This window comes from Ostrinia furnacalis, unplaced genomic scaffold (genome assembly GCF_004193835.3).
Source record: "Ostrinia furnacalis isolate ACB-3 unplaced genomic scaffold, ASM419383v2 OfSCF2780, whole genome shotgun sequence".
Lineage (NCBI taxonomy): Eukaryota > Metazoa > Arthropoda > Insecta > Lepidoptera > Crambidae > Ostrinia > Ostrinia furnacalis.
Genome location: NW_021133019.1, coordinates 70423 through 92974, shown reverse-complemented (window position 1 = coordinate 92974; position 22552 = coordinate 70423). Strand labels below are relative to the sequence as shown.

The 22552-nt window shown below is 37.5% G+C and overlaps 1 protein-coding gene across 1 annotated transcript in view; it reads right to left on the bottom strand.

Moving 5' to 3' along the window:
• Gro (groucho) overlaps positions 1-21713 on the bottom strand; it is a 69238-nt gene extending 47525 nt beyond the window's left edge. Inside the window, exons 1-4 of the mRNA XM_028309403.1 lie at positions 21451-21713; positions 15560-15657; positions 14592-14655; positions 13868-13912 (exon numbers count right to left, since the gene is read on the bottom strand). Coding sequence (XP_028165204.1) covers positions 13868-13912; positions 14592-14655; positions 15560-15657; positions 21451-21519 — 276 coding nt within the window. The 5' untranslated portion in view covers positions 21520-21713. The remainder of the gene's footprint in view (positions 1-13867; positions 13913-14591; positions 14656-15559; positions 15658-21450) is intronic.
• Between the last annotated feature and the right edge of the window lie 839 nt (positions 21714-22552).

Here is a 22552-nt window from a genome sequence, read left to right as displayed (position 1 = left end):
GGAAATCCGGAGTATGTTAAGTGATAAAGACTTTACCTACGTACCTACCTATATTATTATTTTAGTGATCAATATGGCGATAAAAGTGTATGATAGGGACCTGTCATGCTTGGAAAATCCTACATAAGTGGTTTGTCCTTTTTAAATACATATCAAAACATTGAAGAAGTTGTTTGGAAATGAAAGAATCATTTAACATCAGCATTTATACAAAACTTACAACACTTTGTTTATGTATTACATCTACGATAAATGACTCTATTATTTAAATAACAACCTCACACAACTGCAACGAGATGAAATCTGTGCCTAGAGCACCATGTACGAGCCCATCAAAATCAAACCGAATGTCTGTCGAAGGACAAACATATTGTGTGTATGTAGAGACCTAGGTGGGCATTCGCCTCTGTGTACAGCGGGGGCGGACGGCTGTGTAGTCCAGGGCTGCGTGTAGGGTCACTATATTTCTGGTTTCTACGACTCTACATAATATTAATTAGTCACTAAGTAATTTACTGAAATTATAAATATATGGACTGGATGCAACAAAGTGAATAAATACTAACGCCCGTATTCACAAACGATGCTTACTTAAGTGAAAAAGCAAATCGAACGCACATCGTTGAATAGAGCTATGTGATTGGTTCGTGTGTTACCCTGTACGTCCACGCGCACTGTGAGACCTCATAGTAATGTTCGTGAATACGGTCGTAAGGCTCATATTCTGAAATACCGCTCAAAACTCTAGCATAATTATATTTCCGCATATTATTTTAAACAAGACCAACTACAGGCTTAAACTTGAGACTACTCTAGATTGTAGTTTAATTATTTGAGTTCAAAACTCGATTCAAACTCAAGGATGCCTCGAACATAAATGTATTTTCATGATTCAGGCCTCAGTATTTTTGCCAATATTATCCTAAATCATAGCTAGGTTTCTGAAAGAGATCAAAATTTGACGATCAAATTGATCCAAAAGCTGGTAGCCCTGTTTGGAAGATAGCAGCGTGCTTATTTACGAAGCCCGTTTGCAGTGCTCTGTTTGCCATCTCGTTGTGACTGCAGTCCAGGGTAAGCGCAAATCCTTACTATCACTCCTCTCCAGCGCAGAGAAGATAAACGAATTTATTTAGCTCCATCGGAATCAATACTCAGCTCGACAAACTAACTCGGACTTTGATTCTGGGATTGCGACCCCGATCTGTTAAGTCCATTTCGAATTGGTCCACCGATTCGTTTGTCATCGCATCCCTAAATCAGCCTATTGGCTCCGTGCACGATTACAGCGCCAACTAGCGTCCACAACTTTGTGGGTTCTGTCACATTGACATTTAGGTCGTATAATTGTGAAAAAATGTCGAAATGAAAAAATAACAAATATTTTCAACTAATAAATTGTTGTGATACCACGATTTGGGTGGAAAAAAGGTTTTGAAATCATTTTGGTCATTCAAATCAAATGAGGTAAGTCCAAAAAGTGTGTTTAATTTTGATTGTGTCAGGGTTTGTTTACTTCATTTATAGTTGTAGTTTTACAGTAAAACAAAAAGAAAAAGCTACTTTAACGGTTTCATTATATAACAGTAAATATATTTAAATGTTTCTGTATCGCTAGTAATAAATTAAATATCGTTTTCAGATCGAAATGAGTATCGTTTTGAAGACCGGGTTTGTGAGAGTTACAATATCAAATTCCAACCACAAACCGTATTTAAAGGAAAGTTGTTGGTATTGGCTGGACAAGTCCGAGATGTAGAAGAATTAAGAACAAAACAAGGGCAGAGTTCAATAATTCACGCTCTCATCATAAGGCAAACATCTGTGCACAACAACTACTGTGACTCATTTTTGTACTACCACGTTGTATAGTTTAGTTATTTCCAAATTGTAAACGGCTATTAAAACAGCCCTATCGAAATACAGTCCACTCTTTTATTTAAGTTCCCAGTAGGACCCTTTTCATGCGATTAATTAATGATATTAAAATGTATTATGTAGAATCGCTTTGCCATTGACAGATACATCTGATGACAGAGCTTACATTATTTCTACTTTTGACCACCATGAGCGCTGCGATAGATTATGTCCCCCCCACCTAGTACTTCGCACCCAGCGAATAACTAACCCAATATTTGGATTTTGGAATATGAACGTTATGTTACAAATATTTCGCATCGCTTATGAAGTGGTAGTGCATGTATGTCACCCGCATGAGTTAACATGCTAATTGCTAACATTAACATACAGTTGTAAATTATGTAGTGAAATTACGGTACTAAATATTACTTTTACATCTATATGTGTTTATGATTATAATTTAACAGCTATTGCTGGTTTAAAGTAAATGTTATTATGCATTTAATGATTATTAGTATACTCAGTAACGGTTGGGAACAGTTTTGAAATTGGACAAAAAGGGCACAAGGGGAGATTTATTTAAATATTGGCTAGCTGATAGAGCAGGCCACCGGGACCCCCACAGGGGACAGCGAGGGTTGGCGTGTACACAGTCTATGTTTACGCAGCCTGTTTGCGCTCAATGCTTATTGTGAACTGTCGGGCCAGCCTGTGTGCGCCTGAATATTATTTAATTTGTTAGATACGCCGCGCGGAAAACTCTACAGCGCAATTTTATGCCGCTTACACTCTTTGTCCGTCGACAGCGAGAGCGAACATAAAACAACTGTGTAAACACATTTGTCGGTGTAGTTGCGATTGCGATGAGCTCTGGAATATTGGAAATTCATTGTTTCATACCTACCTACTTGCACAATTGATTTAATAGATGAAACCACTGATCCATATAATTTTAAACCGGTTCAATCATTTCGTATTTTAAATATTAATTTGCAATTTTAACTGTGTTTTGGTATTTCGTAAACGAGAGATCCTTTGAGATTTAATCAAAATACTGGGTTATTAAACATAAAGTAAATTTTAAACTGCAAATGTTTTTATTCGCGTTCACAATTTAAGTACAATTTAGTGAAAATTTCGCACAATATGTACCCGTAAAACTAGTCAGTTCAAAGCAGTTTGGAACAAATTCAACAAAACAGTGTTAGTACTCGGGTAAGCGAGAAGGGAGCGTGCGGGCGACGGGAGCAGCTATAGTCTTTTTCACGTAAGATGATCCGTATGACGTTTCGAGTTTGAAAGTTATAGAGATGTCACATAACTAAACCATAGCGATTTATCTATCGATTTTTTTTAAGAGTTAGTAAAACCTACTTTTAGAGAAATATTTTGTATAGGTGTCATTTAACAAAAAACATGTTTTTTTAATTACAAATATTTTTGTAACAATTTTTTATTGATAATATTCAAATTCCATGGACTTCGTGTTCAAAAAAACGATTCCTAAATAGTACTGGTTCTATTTCTTTAAATTAAAAACTATTAATTTATTTTCAATGCGTTTATTAAAGTCAACAATCGAAAAATATAGTTGATTTTTGTGATGTTTTTAATAACTAAGTAAGTATTCACTGCAATCGATTAATGAAACTATTTTGTAATCGATTTTGTTATACAACAAATACCCCAGCACTAAATCTATTCCGTTTCACACATTGCGTACATTAAATAAAAAATATTTTTACATCGTATTTAATTAAAATATAATCAATAGACTCAGATTTTACTATATATTTCAAGACAAGTAGTTAATTTTTTTTATTATATTGCTAATAAAATACAAATATTTTTTCAAAAATATTCTGCATAATTATGTAGTATGCGTAATATGGATAACCTTGAAGTGTCATACGGATCATCTTAGGTGAAAAAGACTATAGGGTTGCCAGGAAGAAGCCAATTAGATAATAATGAATACATTTTCTTAGTTTGATTTTGATAAATACTTGTCCCACATTTTGCAACAACGTGGCGGTGCAATTAAATACTTTATCTGTGTGAAAATTTTTACGCAAGACATAATGGTTTGAATTTAATATTAAATAATATACTTGTATATGAAAGCAAAGTAGGCCTTAGTGGGACGTATAGTCCATCCGTCCGGACATTTAGACCTGTGTCTATAATCCGGAATATGGTGCCTGTGCACAGCGCAGATATTCTTCTTATACATGTGTATAAGAAGAAATGTTCGCGCTGTGCAAGATAGATTATTCCAGTTTTTTGAACACGTAATTAGATACAAATCCAGATTTAAAATCCTAAAGTCCCAATATATCCAAATAAATTAGTACAGATGGCTACCCTAGACGGGTCCGGCCACGACCGCTGCGGCTTGCGGCGCGCCGCGACCGCAACCCGCGCGCCGCAGCCCTAATGTTCAGGACTTCTTTGAACTCGGTAAATTCTTAAACATCAACTACTACTATTATTAGCTGCGTAACTAAGTTTCAGTACTTCTCGGTTACGGCTTCATCGGCTAAATGAGTGGCTTGAATGAGAAAAGGCTTTAAAACTTTAACGTTAAATATCGTTACTTCATTTAGAGCGTTTCGATAGAAGTAAATCGTGATTACAGTTTTATACAAAGATCAATGTAAATATGACTCGGTAAACCGCGCGGCATCATTAAAATTAAGAAGAAGCAAATAAATCGTTTCGACGCTGTGTTACTGTAAAATTAATATTTATTAACGTGGTTAAACAAGACTCTTAATTTATTACCTCATTAGTAGACCTGTTTTAGTATAGCAAACATGAGCATGTATGTTAAAAGTATACTAAGTGCTATTTTGAAGTTAATAGTCGGCTTGTGCGTGTTTTTTTTTTAATTATTACCAAGAAAAAAAATTTACTTATTTAATGTCTTAAGCAATGTTTTTATTCAATGTCTAGAATAGATTACTTGTGTCTATGTCGATTTATAACATCATTAAGTCTACGTAGTTCGTGACAGAAAATTTAAAATTGGTGTTAAACTATGCAAATTCGTTCCTCGAACGACTAATAAACCAAAAAAATGGCCACTTAGGAACACGAGTATTTTCGTGCGACTAGCTAAGGACATGGCGCCTTTAGGACAACGTGTATGCTCGCAGCTACACGCACGAAGTCGCTTCTCCGAAGCGCATGCAATACACGTGTTCATACGCCACCGCATAAAGCGAGCCTAATTAACTTAACATTTACAAAAGCGAACTTCCACTAATTATATTCGGCGCAATTATCTCTCCAAATTCCCATCCCATTATATTTAATTCACAACAAACGTTTTATTGGCAAAATGTGATTAACCACAAATACATTGTGTTTGTATTATTACATCAGTCGGATAAAGATTTATTAAACGTTTGTCAAAACCTATAAAATGGCAATTAACTATTAATTAATAACGGACAGTGACTATTATAAGTAACCGAATCACGCATTCGAAACGAATAAATTTCCAACAATTAATTAATTGGCTAGCAATTATTAACTATGTCCACTTTGTGTTGTACTAAACGTAATTAATGCAAACCTGTTGAGTCGATTGTCGGCATAAAAACAAGCGGCTAAAGCGCGATGGTTGAACTCGATTTACGATAATTTAATCATATTGATTTTTTGCATTGATAAATTATTGTAAATAGTGTAATGACAACGCTTTTTGTACAGCCGGTAAAAAGATAAAAGCAAATCAAAGATAATCTAATGACGTTTTAAGAAAGTTATTTACATAGATAGGCAAATAGATTGTGAATAATGACTCTACATTTACATATCTAGCTAGATTACTTAGTCTAATGTACTCGTATTTTACTTCGGTGAAAAGCATTCGAATTTTTGTAAAAAAGAGAAGCATCACACGAATCAGTGCATGAGAAGCAGTATCGAAGCGTGACTCGTTTGGCAACAAGCTGGGCCACTTGACAAGTTGCGCGCTTCGCAGTCGCTTCCTTGATAACGATCGCCAGGAAGCACCTGGGTGACATTCGCGACGAATATATCGCACAAAAGATCCGACACTTCGATCAACTGAGGGCGACGTGTTCACATGGAGTCAAAGAACTTGACAGAAAAAGAATTTTAACTAAAGATCTATTCAGAAATAGACTCTACCTAACTATATCAATATATTCAATAAGGCAAGAATTAAATTATTTTTGTGAAAGTTAACATCGGTTTTATCATTAGTAAATAATTACGTTCACGCTATTTCGTAGTATTAGTTTGTTTACAAGTTTATTCACTAATTAAAATGTTTTTGTTTTGACTAAAAACTCTACAAGCACGTTCGTTATTTATAATCGACCATGGGCGGTGATTCTACAGTGAAAGTATACAGTTAAGATTCATTTACATAAAACAAATACCGATGTTTGTATATGTAATTAGTAGCAGTCAATAAGCAATAGTTGAGTCACAGGTCAAACAGCCGCCTAATGCGTAATTTGTATGAGGATGGTAGCTACTCAGACGGTAATTAATACGTATATCCGCCATTAGGCAGTTGCCGCTTACATATACAATTCAAACATGCCGCTGGCATTGTTAATCTATTCGTTATTGTGCACTCGGTTTATGATTTGCTGCACAATTTCGTTATTTTGTATTAATTTCTTTTGATATCCACCCTAAATCTGGTCCCCTTCGAATGTTTTAATATCTCGCCGGGAGAGCTCCCCTGCAATATGGCGATTATGGGTGTACGAAAGCTTTATACTTGAGCAACTCGGCGTCAAAATGTCGCTGGCAATAAACTGGTGAATAGCCGAGATTATAACGACCAGAGAGATGACACAGACAATAATTATTGTCAACACGTTGTCGTTATTGCAGTACGGCAAATAAACTCGCGCTATATTGCCTCCTAATATTTCGCTTTAAGAATTATGTTAGGCAACTAAAAAAAAGTATTTTCCACTAAGTAAATTAATAACTGAAAAATACATGAAGCATGATCAATAACATGTTTATAGTTTACACAACATTGACCATGATAGCTGAAAGTAGCAAATTACTTACTCCTTTCCAATTTCTTTCCTTTCAGTGAGCGCACGTTATTTTTATCCGACAACAATGCCTTTAGCCATACATTCCATTAAGCAGAATGAATCGTGCTCGGCCATAAATTAATGACAGTACATTTAACGTGTTATAGACGGAATCCTTTCGTCGTTTCGGCCGATATTACATTGTGTGGGTCGTAAACTCGTGAAGCGCTCTTCAATGGGTGACAAAGTGTATCGCGAGTGTCAGGTGGCGGCTGGGGTCCCGCCACCCCCCGTATTTGTGCTTACCCCTTTACCCTGTTTGCATTGTTTCGCTCTATTTGTATAGAATACCCGCCGTCGTACAACTGTTACCGGTTCGTTATAATGCCAGAGATTTAATGATACTATCTATGATAATATTGTACGCAATACAAATAAAAGTATGCATTATGTATGAAATGATAATCTAAGATTTGTTGCCTAAGGTAAAAATGAATTAAATTGATTTGTTCGTTTGAAATGCTAACGTTTAATTACAGGTATAAAATGTTTGGTTTTCAAATTAAAGTCACCGTTCGAGTGATTAGTAGCTGTTTGAGGAATAACGTTTTTATGAGCGTATTCCAATGGACTTTTAATTGCTGGCGGCGCTGACAGATTCCAACCTTACAGTACCTCTAGTAGGAAAAACTTTCGAGTTCGTTTCGTTGCGTATTCAAAGTGTCATCGAAAAATTTTGTATGAAAAATTAAACAGCGCCCCCTAGGGCGGCTATAATATAGGGGGCGCTGTTTAATTTTTCATACAAAATTTTTCGATGACACTTTGAATACGCAACGAAACGAACTCGAAAGTTTTTCCTACTAGAGGTACTGTTACGATTACGAAGCGTTAATGTCTTCACTACATATTCTTTTAATTCCGTGGAACGTCCGAAGCAAATATGTTGCTTCTTAAAATTCTTACACCATCCTCGCTGCAGTTTTACGGGCTATTACTGTGAATGGAGAATGAATGACTCATAGGCGTGTAGTTTACGACTCGAATAGAAATCGTCTGTTTTAAATGAAGAGTCAAGGAGCGTACAAGGCGTCCATTATTCATGAGGGCGTTTCACGCGCCAGTGCCTGCGGACGGGCCCAGGCCATCGCGGACTGTTTCGAAATCAATATCCGTGTCTCAATCAGTGCAATTAAGGCGGGAAGAGCAGGGGCCGCATTTAGTAATTAGTTTCGCGCGGCAGCGAGGGGCGATAAATAAGCACAAGTAGAATAACGTTAAACGAGCAAGCGCGCTGGTGACGACCTCGGCTACAGGGTGCTCTCTAACTCATGGCGTTAGAAAAATAAACTGGCATAAGTCTAAAGTAAGAAAATATACGAGTAAGTAAAGGTATTCAGTCTGTTATAAATACACTTTCCAAAAAGAAACCTTTACAAGAAATTATCAAATAGATAACACGAAACACGAGCATGTTACATTTGACAGGACATGGATTAAATAAAGTCTCTGGACTATTGCCAATTAATCGCAAAATAAATAAAAATCACAGATGCTATCTAAAAGCAACATCAACAAATTAAATAACAGATCTGTCAGATAAGAACTCACAAATAAGGGGTAGGCGATATATCAAGCATCACATATTATTACGTTGTTTCATTACGCGGTTTAGGCACGCAATAAAACTGTGTTTATTAGTCACGAGTGTTCACGGCCGCATTACACGGGATAACTTAACGCGCACGAACATTGAATCGTTAAATTGTTCAACGTCACTAATAAAACGTCGCGCCGAGCCTAACATATCAGCCGGGCTTAAATACGACATCGCGTGAAATATTTAAACAGCCTTAATAGCTAATATACTAAATACATGTGCTTTGCGAAATTCAGAACATTTTGGGACAGGCTGTATAAAATTTAATAAAGCGCAGGGTGAGTACGCCCTATTTTTTCGCGTCCCTCGACATCGCAAGGGCAGAATTTGAAAACACAATTAGACTTAATACAGAGGTGATTGTTGACGGGCGAGGGTCGCATGCGAGGGGTTACGGGAAATCCTTTAATTTGGCTCCCCGATCAAATAATAAAGCGGAGGGGCAGCAGAGAGCGATATCACATTTAGCGGTTTTATTGCAAGCGCCATCTGCCGCGGCGCGCCCTGTCGATGGAGAGATAATTTCGCTTTAAAAGCGAGGGGCGCGGTGGAGCGTCCGTTTAGACAATTCACAAGGCTGTAGATGCGTCGGATAGCGCATTATGCGGGGCCCTTAACGACTACCTGCATGTTGCGAGCGCTCGACACTCATAATTCGATAAGGCACTGCACTCGCCCGAACAATGCAACATTATTCCGCCACCAATGAACTTTGCGAACGAAACACTTAAAACAACAGTGCCAATTACTCATTTGTTTGTGTGGGTCGAGGCATTTGTTGTGCACAATTTATATTGTGCAAAGAAATATTGCGTCAGTAAAGATATGAATACGAAATAATATGTATAATTTATAGTATTGTAAATTTTATAACGGAACTGGCTTTGTTAGGATAACAAATGAAGATTATAATAATCTGTTGGAATTATACTTAATTTAATCAGTCTAATAAATACTAAAAAATAATTCAATACCATAGTAAAAATGTTTAAGTTTTATCTCTATCAGTGTGACGTTGTCGTGAAACCGACAATTCGAGTAGGCGAGTATTTTAGGCACGTAAGCCTAATAGAACGGTGCAGTCCTATTGGGGAAACAAACAGGATTAGGGCAGTTGCACAAGGCCCCCTGTTTCATTAAACAGTGGGTAAGCGGATCGTGCACGTGCAGTGTTTTTATCAACAAACGCCGGCCATGTGGACTCACCCTAACGTGGGCCTGACTCGCCCTACCCAGTAACCACAATTAGCGTTTTCACGAGATAATCCATAAATTAAATTCGTGTATTCAGCTAACACAATAGGCAAACTGAATTTACAAACAAGGTTTACAAAACCGCGTAGAATAAAATACCATTAACTAACTAAGCAAATACTTCGAGTATACATATAAGTGGTTAACTAGTTTTCAGTGCTACTTCGTCAATGTAATATATATGTTACAGGAAATGTATGAAATCCGTCATTGTATACAATTCCTAGGATTTGTGTATAAGTCCTAAAATCACCCGGAAATGTGTGATGTAAATTATATTAGACACATTTCCTAGGAAATTTACACATTTCCTAAACAGCAATCGGAAATGTAATTAAGGTTTCTTTTTTTTCTCCGAAACTTAAATGGCGCTACCGCGCCGCGGCCGCTGTGTATGTACCTATAAGGTCGCAAGTCTAACCTAACCTAACCGAGACTTTGTTATCCAGCTACAGGAGTAAAGGTATGACAATAGGCAAATATTTTTTTCAGCCAAAGTATAATGCGATAATATATAAGTGCGAAAACAACTTTCAGACTGAACAATAATAGTTGTGAGTTTAAATTACCTATCAGCCAATGTGGTTTGGCTAAATGAAATTTTAGTCGTACTGAGGGGCACCCGATCACACGACCGCGCTTGTGCCGCTTAGTTTTATACATTTCCTAATACAATATTGGAATTCTATAAAATTCCTAGGAAAAGTATACATGTCCTAGGATATGTGCTTATTTAAAAATCTCTGAAGCATTATTTTATACATTTCCTAAATAGCTTCGGAATTGTATACATTTCCTAGGAATAGTATACAATTCCTAGAATTCATACATTTCCTGTAACATATACATATATTTAAAATAATGGAAACCCATATTTGCCGTTGCTAATAAGAACAGAGCAATAAAAAGATATCAAGCAAATCCTATTAGGGTACGGCCGAAACAATGAAGGAACATCCAAATTGGTTTTTCATGAACAACCCAAAACGGGTACATTATATCAAATCGGGGAATGTCCTCAAAAACAAGTCGCGATGGTGACTCGATGCGTGCGTATGAATAATTTGAGTGCGCATCGGGGCGCGGAGGGCCGCGTGCCGTGCACGGAATCGCAATAACCCCTAAATGATTAAATTATACGGCCTCGCTCTACCTACCGAAGTGCCAGCTTTTTTCCACCCCACTATTATTCTAATTGCTGTGTACGTGATACCATTACGTTACCGAAGGAAACACTTTTTTGTATGTGAAGGAGAATTTAATTAACAGACACGTATCGAATGTTTGCATAAGTTTAACCACTTCGAAATTCGTGTAAAATAAACAACACGACAGCGCGATAACGTAAACATTAACATAAACAGTTAGCGGTTGACTGATGTCAAGTCATGTTTAGAAGCTCATAGCCTTGATAAAATTAAATACGTTCCGGCAAAGCGAAAACAGTACATCGTAAGCTATGTTACAAAGAAATACACGGCGTGTATTTTCAGCGCGTCCGCGTCATTGATATTTCATAACGAGCGAGTGTCGGCGAGAGGGTGGCGGGCAGCCGACCGCGAGGGAGTCCTCGTAAACCTCGACAAAGTATTATATCGACAACCGCCCACAGCACTCGCGTCTACACAACCCTATTGTCTCCCAACATTTGTGACACTCCATGAAAGCACTCCACTGTTATAAATTTATTGCTCTTCAACCGCTGTTGACTCCCCATTCGACGCGTTTTATCTACGTTTATCATCGAACATTTAATTACGATCGCAGCGCTGATAACACTCGACGTCAAAGGCCAGCTCTAAATACGGGAACCGTTGCAATAATCGGCAGCGTGAAAGTCAGCTCGGGCGTAAATAATACCACGAAGCTCAGAACAATAAGTCTCCGTGTCGATACAGTCGCACAAAGACGAAACAATCAATTCACGGCATAAGTAGGTGCGATTCGGCACGGTCTCACTACGGTCTGGCCCCGCGACTAACAAAAGAAAATCTAAGCAATTAGTCGTCGTCAGAAAGAGCGGAAAACGCGCGTTAGACGCGGTCACGGCAACGAACGCGACGCGGTCACGACGCCAACGATCGTGCTGCGACGAATCAGACCTTATCGACGACCGCATCGATCTACTTGCTGAACGAACACTGAGACAGATCCACCGCGACCTTGAAGTAACAAGTTCAACGACAACGCGATATAAAAGAAAAACAAATCCGATTTTTCCACGGCCAAAAAAACATATCCAATCTTATTTCATTCGAGTAGTTAACTAGAGATACGATTGGAAGATACAAAACAATTACTGCTGGAACAAAAAATGTAAAAACATTACTTTTTATAGTATTATACACGTGAGCGTGCTGCGATATAAAAGCTTAACAAAGGGGGCAGTATTCTGGTTCTCGCTCGACTGAGCGTGTTAAGTGCTAATGTAATAATCCATTACAATGAAGCGCGGCAGTGTACGCTAAATAGCGCATTCAAGCATTGAGTCGCGCGGAGGCGGCCATCTGCCCGCCGCAGCCGCAAACAATGCGACCCTACCTAATCACCCCCGTTGCTAGTTTGCCAGACCCTAAACAAATATTGCTCCGCGCCGTCGGCTTTGCGATATTATAAGAGAACTCGCAAAGTATCATCCGCGCCGAGTTTATCCGCCGATTAAATCGAATTCGCTTTCTTTCTCAACTTCGAATAAAGACGTGCTTCGACTTACAATCCTCTAACGGAAATCAAATCTATTTCTTATTCATTATTAACTTCAAGATCTCTACGACAGTTTAATAAAACTAAAATGTTTAAAAAAACACGTGAGAAATTATTGACGTGTAAAACGAATGACTGTTTCCTATTATAGCAGCGTTTAAAATTGATTTTGGTTCCGTTTTGAGGACGTGTTAAAGCCGAGCTATTATTAAAAGTGGGGTTCGACCGTGGCAAGCGGGTCGGAGCGTAAAATCAACAGATTACTGCGGAACCCGGCGACCCTCGGGCGCAGGGAACCCCTGGTGCATAATATCTATTCGTTGTGATATCTATTGTTCAACTGCGGTTAGGGTTGTCAACAAACTGCGTAAAAAGCTAATATTTTTATAATTTTATTCATGATGAGATGAACGTAAGTAAACATTGATAAACTTATTATTTTTTTGTAATAAGGCTTGCCAATTAAATAACATACAGACAAGTCATATTAACTACCACATAATTTTAGAAATTCTTCTATTTGACGTTCCGTTGACTATGTATTTCTTAAGATGTTTATAGGACTCCTTTATTGCCAATTTTATTTTATTGCAAGAATACTACTCACTATTTTGTAATTAATATCAAACCAATTTAAGGTTTATCATAATGAAACTGCGTATTTTAAAAAAAGCAAATAATAAAAAATAAAGAAAATAGTTTCGACAGCCCTAAAAAACACCCCTCTTGTGATTTCTACTAAGCGCCTGTAACTCACAGAGATATAGTCTCCGCTCTAGTCACACGCATTATTTAGGGGAGCCTGTTCGAAGCTGTTCCCCCAACAATATATCCATCATAATGTATTGAAATGAACGCCATCACAACATTACTCCGGCGCAGATTGTTAGACAAATTATTTTCCCTTCGTTCACGGAACGCCGGGAAAAACTCGAGTTATTCGTTTAACGTAAAACAATTTTAGCGTAACATTTTTCTAAAATTAAAAACCGATGTCAACAAAGCGGTTTGACCGTGCACAGGCGACTGACGGGAGCGCCCGGGGCCCGGGCCCGGTTGTCAAACAACGAAATCCAACAAACAGGCGCGACGCAATAACACGTTTTTTACGTTTACAACATTTCCCCGTGCGCCCATTCGCCCGACCGCAAATAAAATACAGCTATTTTTCCACTTCGTCACGATATTTTTAAAGACTCGCGTTGCGTTGGAATGTGGACGTTTAAACTCATTTAAATGCTTGTCATCATTATTAAATTATCGTGACAATCATAATGGTAATGAATTTCACACAATTAAAATGTAATAAAACAAATTAGACGTTAATTATTAAATGATTATACTCATTACATACCTGTTTGTGCATTTCCACATTGAGGCCATACGACATTTCATAGTACTGAAACATAAAAGACACGCATTAGTCGAATCGATTACGATATTATGTGTGAAAATGTTCGCACGGAGTGTGACACGGAAAGCTTTTGGCACAGATTGGCTTCCTCAAATTATAGGAGGCGAGTGACCAAACATCCGCAGCGACTGAGTTTGGACTAGCGCCAGAAGTGTTTCCGACACATAAAAATTCTCAGAGAAAATTTCCTCCCGAGCGTATTAAAATAAATTGCGAACGATTTGGCAACACTTAATCGTGATTCATATCTGAATGGGGCGAACATTCGGGGATTAAAGCATGCGAAAATACACTATACATTACGCTGACAAATGCACGCTTGTTATTGTAAGGAACGCTAAGCTGGCTACAATGTGTTTTTGAACAGAATCCGGTATGATCTACTTAGAGGCACGGCAATTTAACAGTCGTTTAAATTATAGCGCCCATACATGTTTAAGTCAATTGGAAGCACAATTTTAATTAAATTATATTCTATTTTCGAAACACATTTCTATCATCAAATAATGAGTCTTTCCTAGATTTCACACGCCAACAATCGGAGCGTCCGATAAACATCTCCATTCAACCGGTAAATTAGACTCTCCCTCCAAATGGTTCGCTCTAATGATATCGTAATTGTTAGCATGTGCCGTTGATAATCAAAAAGAAAACAAATACTCACCATAACATAATGCCTTTGTATTTCGATTTTTTCACTAGCCAGTTTTTCACATTCTAATTTTAAACTGAAACAAAAATAACATCAAATCAGTACAAAACACAATACCTATCATTATCTTTACTTACACGGTAAATATTTTTTTGTAAATAAGTGTTGAAGGAACTATTAAATATTTAAACATAATTTGTGAACCGAACTGATGTTCCACATCGGCTGCTACTCGTAATAACGTATAATTACTTCAGAGATAATTAGTAAGAATGTGTACCAACTCAATAAGTAAGTATCCCACGCACTTAACGTTCTATTTAAGGAGCACTTGTAATATTAATAAAGATAAGCAGTTTATAAAAACAAGCTATTATAACACTTATCGTCGAGCTAGGTCAGACTTGTTACGGTTAGATTTTATCGCTCGGGACTATTCGGTTTCACTTCAGCTTGATTACTTTATTACTCCTTTTTGTGCTACGCTATTAACGTTAAACTCTATTTTAGATGGGGTATTATGTTTCGCATTAGCCCGAAATACTTTAGGGTAATTTTATTTGTGTTGGGCATATTTTTGTTGCATGACCTTTTTAAAGAACAGGTTTTTTAGTTCTCGGATTTTTTAGTGCAGTTCCATTGTTATTCCTTCCTCAGACAGGTATGCAAACATAAAGTGTTGTTACTTTTTCCATGGATAACAAAGGAGGTCACAACGCTGAGCACAAAAAAGGGCTGCGCTCTCAAGGGCCAGGTAAGGGATTATTCCACTGATTCTATGGGACAGGTCGGATCCTGGATGATCTCCTTTTATCTCCTTTATTTCGCATCACAGATTTCCTCATTTTTTGTAGCACATATTTAACACAATATGTAGTTCTGATGCAAACATACCAGTTTTAATCTTTGCAGTAAAAAGTTTACAGAAGAGTGTTTTTATAACTATCGAATAGGGTAAGATGGTAGCAAGTGATACTTACTTATGATATTGTGCTTGAAGAAAGTTAAATTCCTCTTTAATCCGATCACACGATTCGCCGACGGTGAACTTTATTGGTTGACCCGGCTGCGGCGGTCCCTGTGAACAAAGTTCAACTGTTGTAACTTGCTACCTTAACCAACTAATAATAACTTATTATTACTTCGTAGGTGGCGTGTACTTTATTAAATACATACTAAACTGAACATAAATTTGAACCGAGTGTACTAGATATAGGACATTCTAGAGCAAATTAACACATCGTGACATTTGATAATATTAAAGCACCTACCACACAACCCATCAATCTCAGTCTTGGTATAAAAACATTCCTATCACGATACAAAAATTACACGCATCCCGAATTACCATAATACAAATTATCCTTTAATGACCATAATTCGGTGTGAGCCTCGATTAATGGAAAAAAAACAACGCAGACAGCTCGCCTCTTAACACAAAAATAAAGTAACGTGAACACGCGAGCATGTAATAATAAAGTAAAAAAAACTAACTTCATAATAAGAAGCACGAAAATAAAAATAAAGCAAGGGACACAACAACACACGGTCGCCGGGAGGCCGACGGCAAAAAATAAATAACCGCCGCTCGGAGCCGGCGCGAGGAACAAACGGACTTTAAAAATAATAAAAGGAGCGTAAATAAAAGCGTAAAAGGAACTGGCGCGGCGTGTAGACGTTGTAAATGGAGCTGCGGACAATCGAGCTCGGGAAAAATGTGGCCGGGAATTTAGTGAATGTAACCACCGGAGAGATAGCCTTGCGGTCGCGCGCCTCGACACCGATGTCTCTCACTGTAATGGTTGATCGCACTTAATAACGTAATAGGTACTGCTAACCGCAGGATAGTCCCGTCTTAAGTTACAATTTATAGATTATAAAAACCTTGAAAATAATTACAAAATCTTTAGTGACAAATTTTCATTAAAGCGTTATCTAAAAAAAAAATATATTAAAATGTATTTGATTAATTATTCTAAGTGCACATATAAAACGATTCCGGATCTTTGAGGGCAACAAAAAAGCCGTTTCGAGTGTGAATTGTCTCGGGCAATTTATTTATTCGTGTTCGAGTTTGCTGATCGTTGAGTCATAAAAAAGCAAATTGAAAGTTACAGACCAATGTATTTGAAAAGCAAAAGCAAAATGATATCGACAGTAGCAGTCTGAGGTGGGCGAGGCGATCGCGACCGGCTCGCGTGTGGCATTAAAGTGATGTCACGCCGCAGAGTGCAGTGTGCACCCGCCTTAGTAAGCGTTTTTGAGTGCACATTTGCTCAGTTTTACACGTATGCGTTTTAACATACATTGTTTACGCAGCTAAGAGCATGTTAACGTCCGCTTTCATTACTGCTAATTGATGGCAGTAAGGCAAAATAACTCAGTATTGTGATAAGATTTTATGACTGCTTTTGCACAAATGACTTTGTTGCGGTCCGATTGGACCATGTTACTCCATAGTACTCACTAAATTGAACAAAAGCACAAGCCAAAAAAAACATTCTTCATTTATTTTGCATTACAGACTGGCAATGTTGAATTGTTTGCTCTACATTTTATTCTGTGTACGCTCGCCCTTACAACCTCGGGCATGATCCATTCATCGAGGCATTTTATTTTATCTCAGTCAATATGTTACAGCTCCGGTTAATTATTTGTTTTATTCACTGTTATCTCGGCTTTATCTGCCCGCTAATGCGGTCCGCGTGTTATTTCGCTCTCCACAGACACGTTATAGGTAAAGTGTTTTATGACCGCGATTAAATCTACATAACAAATAAAATTACGAGCCAAATTAAACGCAGAATGTCATTGCGATAAAAGTAATTATTTATTCAGCCTAATTATACGTTGATTCGATCTTAAATAAATTACAGTAATTATAACTTTAGGCGAAAACATTATTCACAGAATTAATCTACGTCATTTAACTTCAAATTCAATAGTCCCAACTTCGAATCAATCACAAAAGAAACGAAAATAATCCGTGGCAATAATAGACTGAGTAAACGTTCCCTTCGACAGAAAAAAGATTCCCATAAATTATCACCGAAAAGGTCAAATTAAAATACAATGAACAGTTTTTGAGTGGTAGTATTGTGTAGAGGGCCCGGATGAAAGGCCCGCATCCAACGTGCACCGGCGACCACTCACAAAAACAAAACTAAACAAAATGCGTTTAAACGGATATAAAAAGAAATATACGTGTTCTTATTTCAAATTATTGAATAAGTCCGTCTGCCCACGTCTACCTGGCTGGAGATTTTGTTATCGGAATTTGAATTTGGAGAACTCAATGGATTGTGCTTTTTTTTCTTTTCTCTCTTTCATTAATTCGACAGTAATAAATGGCCTATCAACCAAAATAGTAATTGAGCTAAGTTTAAAGACATCATTCAAATAGCAGATTTTAGGTAGTAACTTTCTACACAATTAAAGTCTAATTCGAAGGATAATTCTTAGAAACTGCGAAAAGTGAATCGATTTCAACTGTTTATTAGTAATATTAGAGGCTTGCCAGTTCTACAGAGAGTACACACAAGTTCAGCGGCTCGGTAAACACCTAAACACCATTCGCACTTACAAACCAAACAAGCATAGACAAATATTTGAACATCAAGATTGGCTTTGGGCCATAACGCCGTAACGCTCAACTGACTCGAAGTAATTTCTACTCTAATACGATCGTTTTACGATCCATAAAAGTTCAGGCTGGCTCCGTTTATGGAACGCTTTGTGTTTCAGAAACAAAAAATGTTAGTAAACTAATATGGTAGCGTAGTAGGGATCTGAGAGCCGATTTTGTTTTCTCAGAAACACAACACCATGAACCGCCCAATAGCTTGACATCCTTCACTAAGAGCTTCTACGAATTAGTAATTGACGCCTATCAAGGTAATAATAATATAAATAGATAGGTGTCCAAATATCGAGTCATCAAACAATAAGTCTCTCTAACGCGTAATTAATTAATGCCGGTAATAAAGCTATTAAATGTGAATTTAAACTGATAATAGACTGAAGTATGTATAAAATGTAGTTTTTTATGTTTTAGAATTTTGTAATGTACATATTTATTTATACAATATGACGCTTTTTATCGTTGATGATACTGAATCAAGATAAGATTACTACATATTTAAATGTATATTTGGGACATGGTCTCTTATTATTAAGTTATTATGAGATATTAAATATTACTACATAGAGTACATTAAATACCATCACGTTCAGACCTTAATTGAAGTATGTTCTATCTTAAGCTTCTAGCACAAAATCTTCTAGTGTCATATTTATGTTTCCAAAGAATCCGGAGATTCTTTTTACTTTTAACATATTTTATACAAAAATAATAGTGTGTCTATTACTCCTATTAAAGACTAAGGCTGAGTTGCATATTACTTTAACTTTAACAAACGTCAAAAATCTGTCAAACTCCATACAAAAAACACCGGTTATCGTTATAGTTACGGTCAAAGTTAAGTGGTGCAACTCAGCCTAACAAACGAATACATTGACGTAGGTATAAGCTAGGTATATGTATGTGCAAGGAAAACATATGAGGTGGCATCTTGATTTGACGAGGCTTTGTTTGCGTACTCCAAATGACTTGTTTGCGCTGTGATAGCGATATCTCGCCACATACCCGGAATCATTTCGGGTGATATTGACTCAAACACTAACTCTTATCAAGCGATGATAATCCCATTTGATGAAATACATTTCCGTTGATAACCAGGGAAATAAATCTTGGAGGCCACGTTTCTTTTAACATGAGTCAATTTTAACCTAGACCTTATTACATTTTGATAAAAGATTACATTACCGAGCCTGGTCATTTAAATTAAAATATTACTATTTACGTGCTTGAATTTCTTATGAGACTCAATTTGCAAAAATCAATCAACGACGTTTATTGAATTCAGAAGGCGCATTAGAGCGCTAAATATTTTATGACTAATGAAACGTAATGCGGAAATAAATTTCATAATGGAAAGACTCAGTTATCCACCTACACGGAATTTAATGCTGGTGATAAACAATGATATAAAATTTCAAACTCTACACGATAAAGCACCTAGCATTGTTTGAAGAAAACGTTAAATGCTTTGGACAGTGACGCAGTTGAGTGTTTGGTTATAGCGGTATTACCAAACCATCAGTCAAATATTGACCGAGTAGGATGCGACACGGATTTCTAGCAAACAGACGAATAGGCATACATTAAACATCCCACCTCCGTCATTTGATTTGGGAGACTGGCCAACAAAATCTTTCATATTACAACCATTTGGTTCTAACTATGATCGACTGTTTAGTTCGATCGTTGATTTAGTTCCGTTTGGTACAAATACCTAGTTAGATAAGTGATAACATGCGACGGAGGATTCAAGGTCTGTGCGGCAGATAATGGGGTCCAGCAGGGTCTTCTTAAACAGGTAATATTATCTGGAACTATTTGACCTCACGATGACTATTAATTGGACGTAAGGCTTAATTAGTTAATAAGCCTGCTGTAGAATGTTTGTCATGCGGTAAATGATACACGAATATCAAAGTAAAGTAGGTACCTACCTACTATTGATTGACCTTTTGACTATTCCACAATCAGTTTTAGCGGGAATAATAGCATAAAGTAGGTTAGTAGATTTAATATTTTAATAGACGGGAAAATTTTATGAATGAATAAAGCGCGGCATGCAATAAATCAGTCTATTTTGGTAATAGGTACCTACTACTACCCACTCAAGTCTCTATAGGTTGTAAACATGAATGAAACAAAACATTCAATGATTAGTAGTAGAGAACTAGAGATATACTAATACTTATGTAGGTACATTATTTACATATTATCTACAATGAAAACAACACTGTAATTGATTTTTAAACTGTGGTTAGGTCTCCGTCGGAAAACGCAGCGACAGATGCACTGCGGCTTGCGGTTATCTGTCTTCAAGTTTATCACCAGCTGGATTGATAATGCGCTTTTCTGTCTAAAAAATAGAGTTCGATTTGGCGTGTTGTAATGAAAGGATTACTATTATGGTCAGCTTTATGTTAGAACCTTTTAATATTAACATGAGAATACAATAATATTCTGTATTAAACGTACGTTGTTAGGTATACCTATAGTCGGATTGCGAAGTGCTAAGGGGAATTTGTCCCTTTGATTTTGAGTATGATAAAGTCCTTTGCACACAATTTCACGGGTAATTGAGTATTTGACAATGATCCGCAGCGCCAGGGCCGGGACCGCCTCCGCGGGGGGCTTAGTAGGTATTCTCTCACATTTGTTTTCCACTGAGCTGTAAATAATTTTTTTCACGCTTTAACATTCTTTTGTGTTACTATCTTTGTTATATTCATAAAACTGTAAACTTTTACAATGTAACACAAAAACGTGCTGTCGTTTGTTTTACAATGTGTTTCGCTAGTGCGTTGTGTTTCTGAAAGAAGTTGAAGATTAGAGATAAACGCTCTAACGACTAACGAGCGATGCTTTCCCCACGCGTCGCAGTATGTTATCTTGCTTTGTTTGTTATGCCAGAAAGAGTTTAAAACATAACAGCAATTACTTAGGTGTAAATGACAATAAGAGTTAACTTTATTTGTCTAAAATTATAAGTCCATCGAATCTCTTTTGCGTCTGGTCCAACTTAAAAAGATGATAGGAGTACAAACTCCGCAAGTTTACGTTTTCCGTGGTCTTCTTTTCAGTGTCCGAGCTTTGGACGAGCTTGAATGAGTCATTGTTTTGAAATTGAATGAGTTTTCGCGAACTTTTAAAAATGAAATGTAACGGACAAAGATGTTACTAATCTAGAGGTAGGACCTAAGCGCATTCATTCAACAATATGCATGTGTTGCTTACCGGATGCCTGGCGGCCGCCACGGCAGCGGCGGCGGCTGCGGCGTTCATTGCGCCCGCGCTTGGATACATCCCCACGTCAAACACACGCGGTCATCGTCTGAAGCACTATAAGTAAAACAGGACACAGCACACACTCCACTCAATTCACAAAAACAGCACTAAAAACGCACGTAATCCGCGCAGCCAGTCACACGCGATTCACTTTGAAATAAAAATGCGACACACGTCCAATACGCACTGACGCTACGAGCAAACTGGCGCGCCGCGCGACGGGGGGAGCCGCTCCCCACCCTATCTCGTATCCTCCGACCCCTCTCGCATACCGCTGCCTGCCATACATATTTTCTCCACTCGAATTTTTCGTCGACTATCTTCATGTTTGAGGAATACTTTTAGGCGAATCGGAGATATACGCTCTAATAGATACGTATTATTTGGGGATTTTCCTAGGGGTGGGGGTGGGGTGTCGGTGTCACGGTTTTCGCGATCTCGCCTGCTCCTACTGCGCGAGTTATGCGATCCAGCTTGACTTGTTTTTATTTCAACAGGGGATGCTATTATTTTAATTTAACTGCTCTCTTTTCATTACCTACAAACAATCTTATTTACAACTTGACATCCAAACTACTGTAGGTAACTTAATCTATAGGTAGTTTGCAATGTAAAACTGAAAGGCTTGACCTGTTTGTTATTTTATTTGCAAAATAAAAACAATGTTAAAAATATCGAAGAGGCAGTGAAAATACAAATTAATTAAGTACGCACGACAACTTGTTTCTCATTGAGTAACATTAATTAAGAAATAAACAATGACAGCTGACTCGATTGATCGTTGTGGATTTTATTTTGCAATTAAGTAAGTAGGTAAGTCTAGACGAACGCGGTAACGATTCGGGCGATCGTAGTGTTGCGGCGAAATTAAAATAATAACGTGTGCGGTTAATTTGGTAATCCGCACGAGTTGTGTGTGCGTAATTGATAGGTTTTACCGCCCGCCATCGGGCTACTTCGGCGGTCGTGCTAGGGATGCAGCCGATTTTGCACTTCACACAACTTTATGTGCAAGTTTAATCCGTTACAAACTCAGATCATAGAAGGGTTA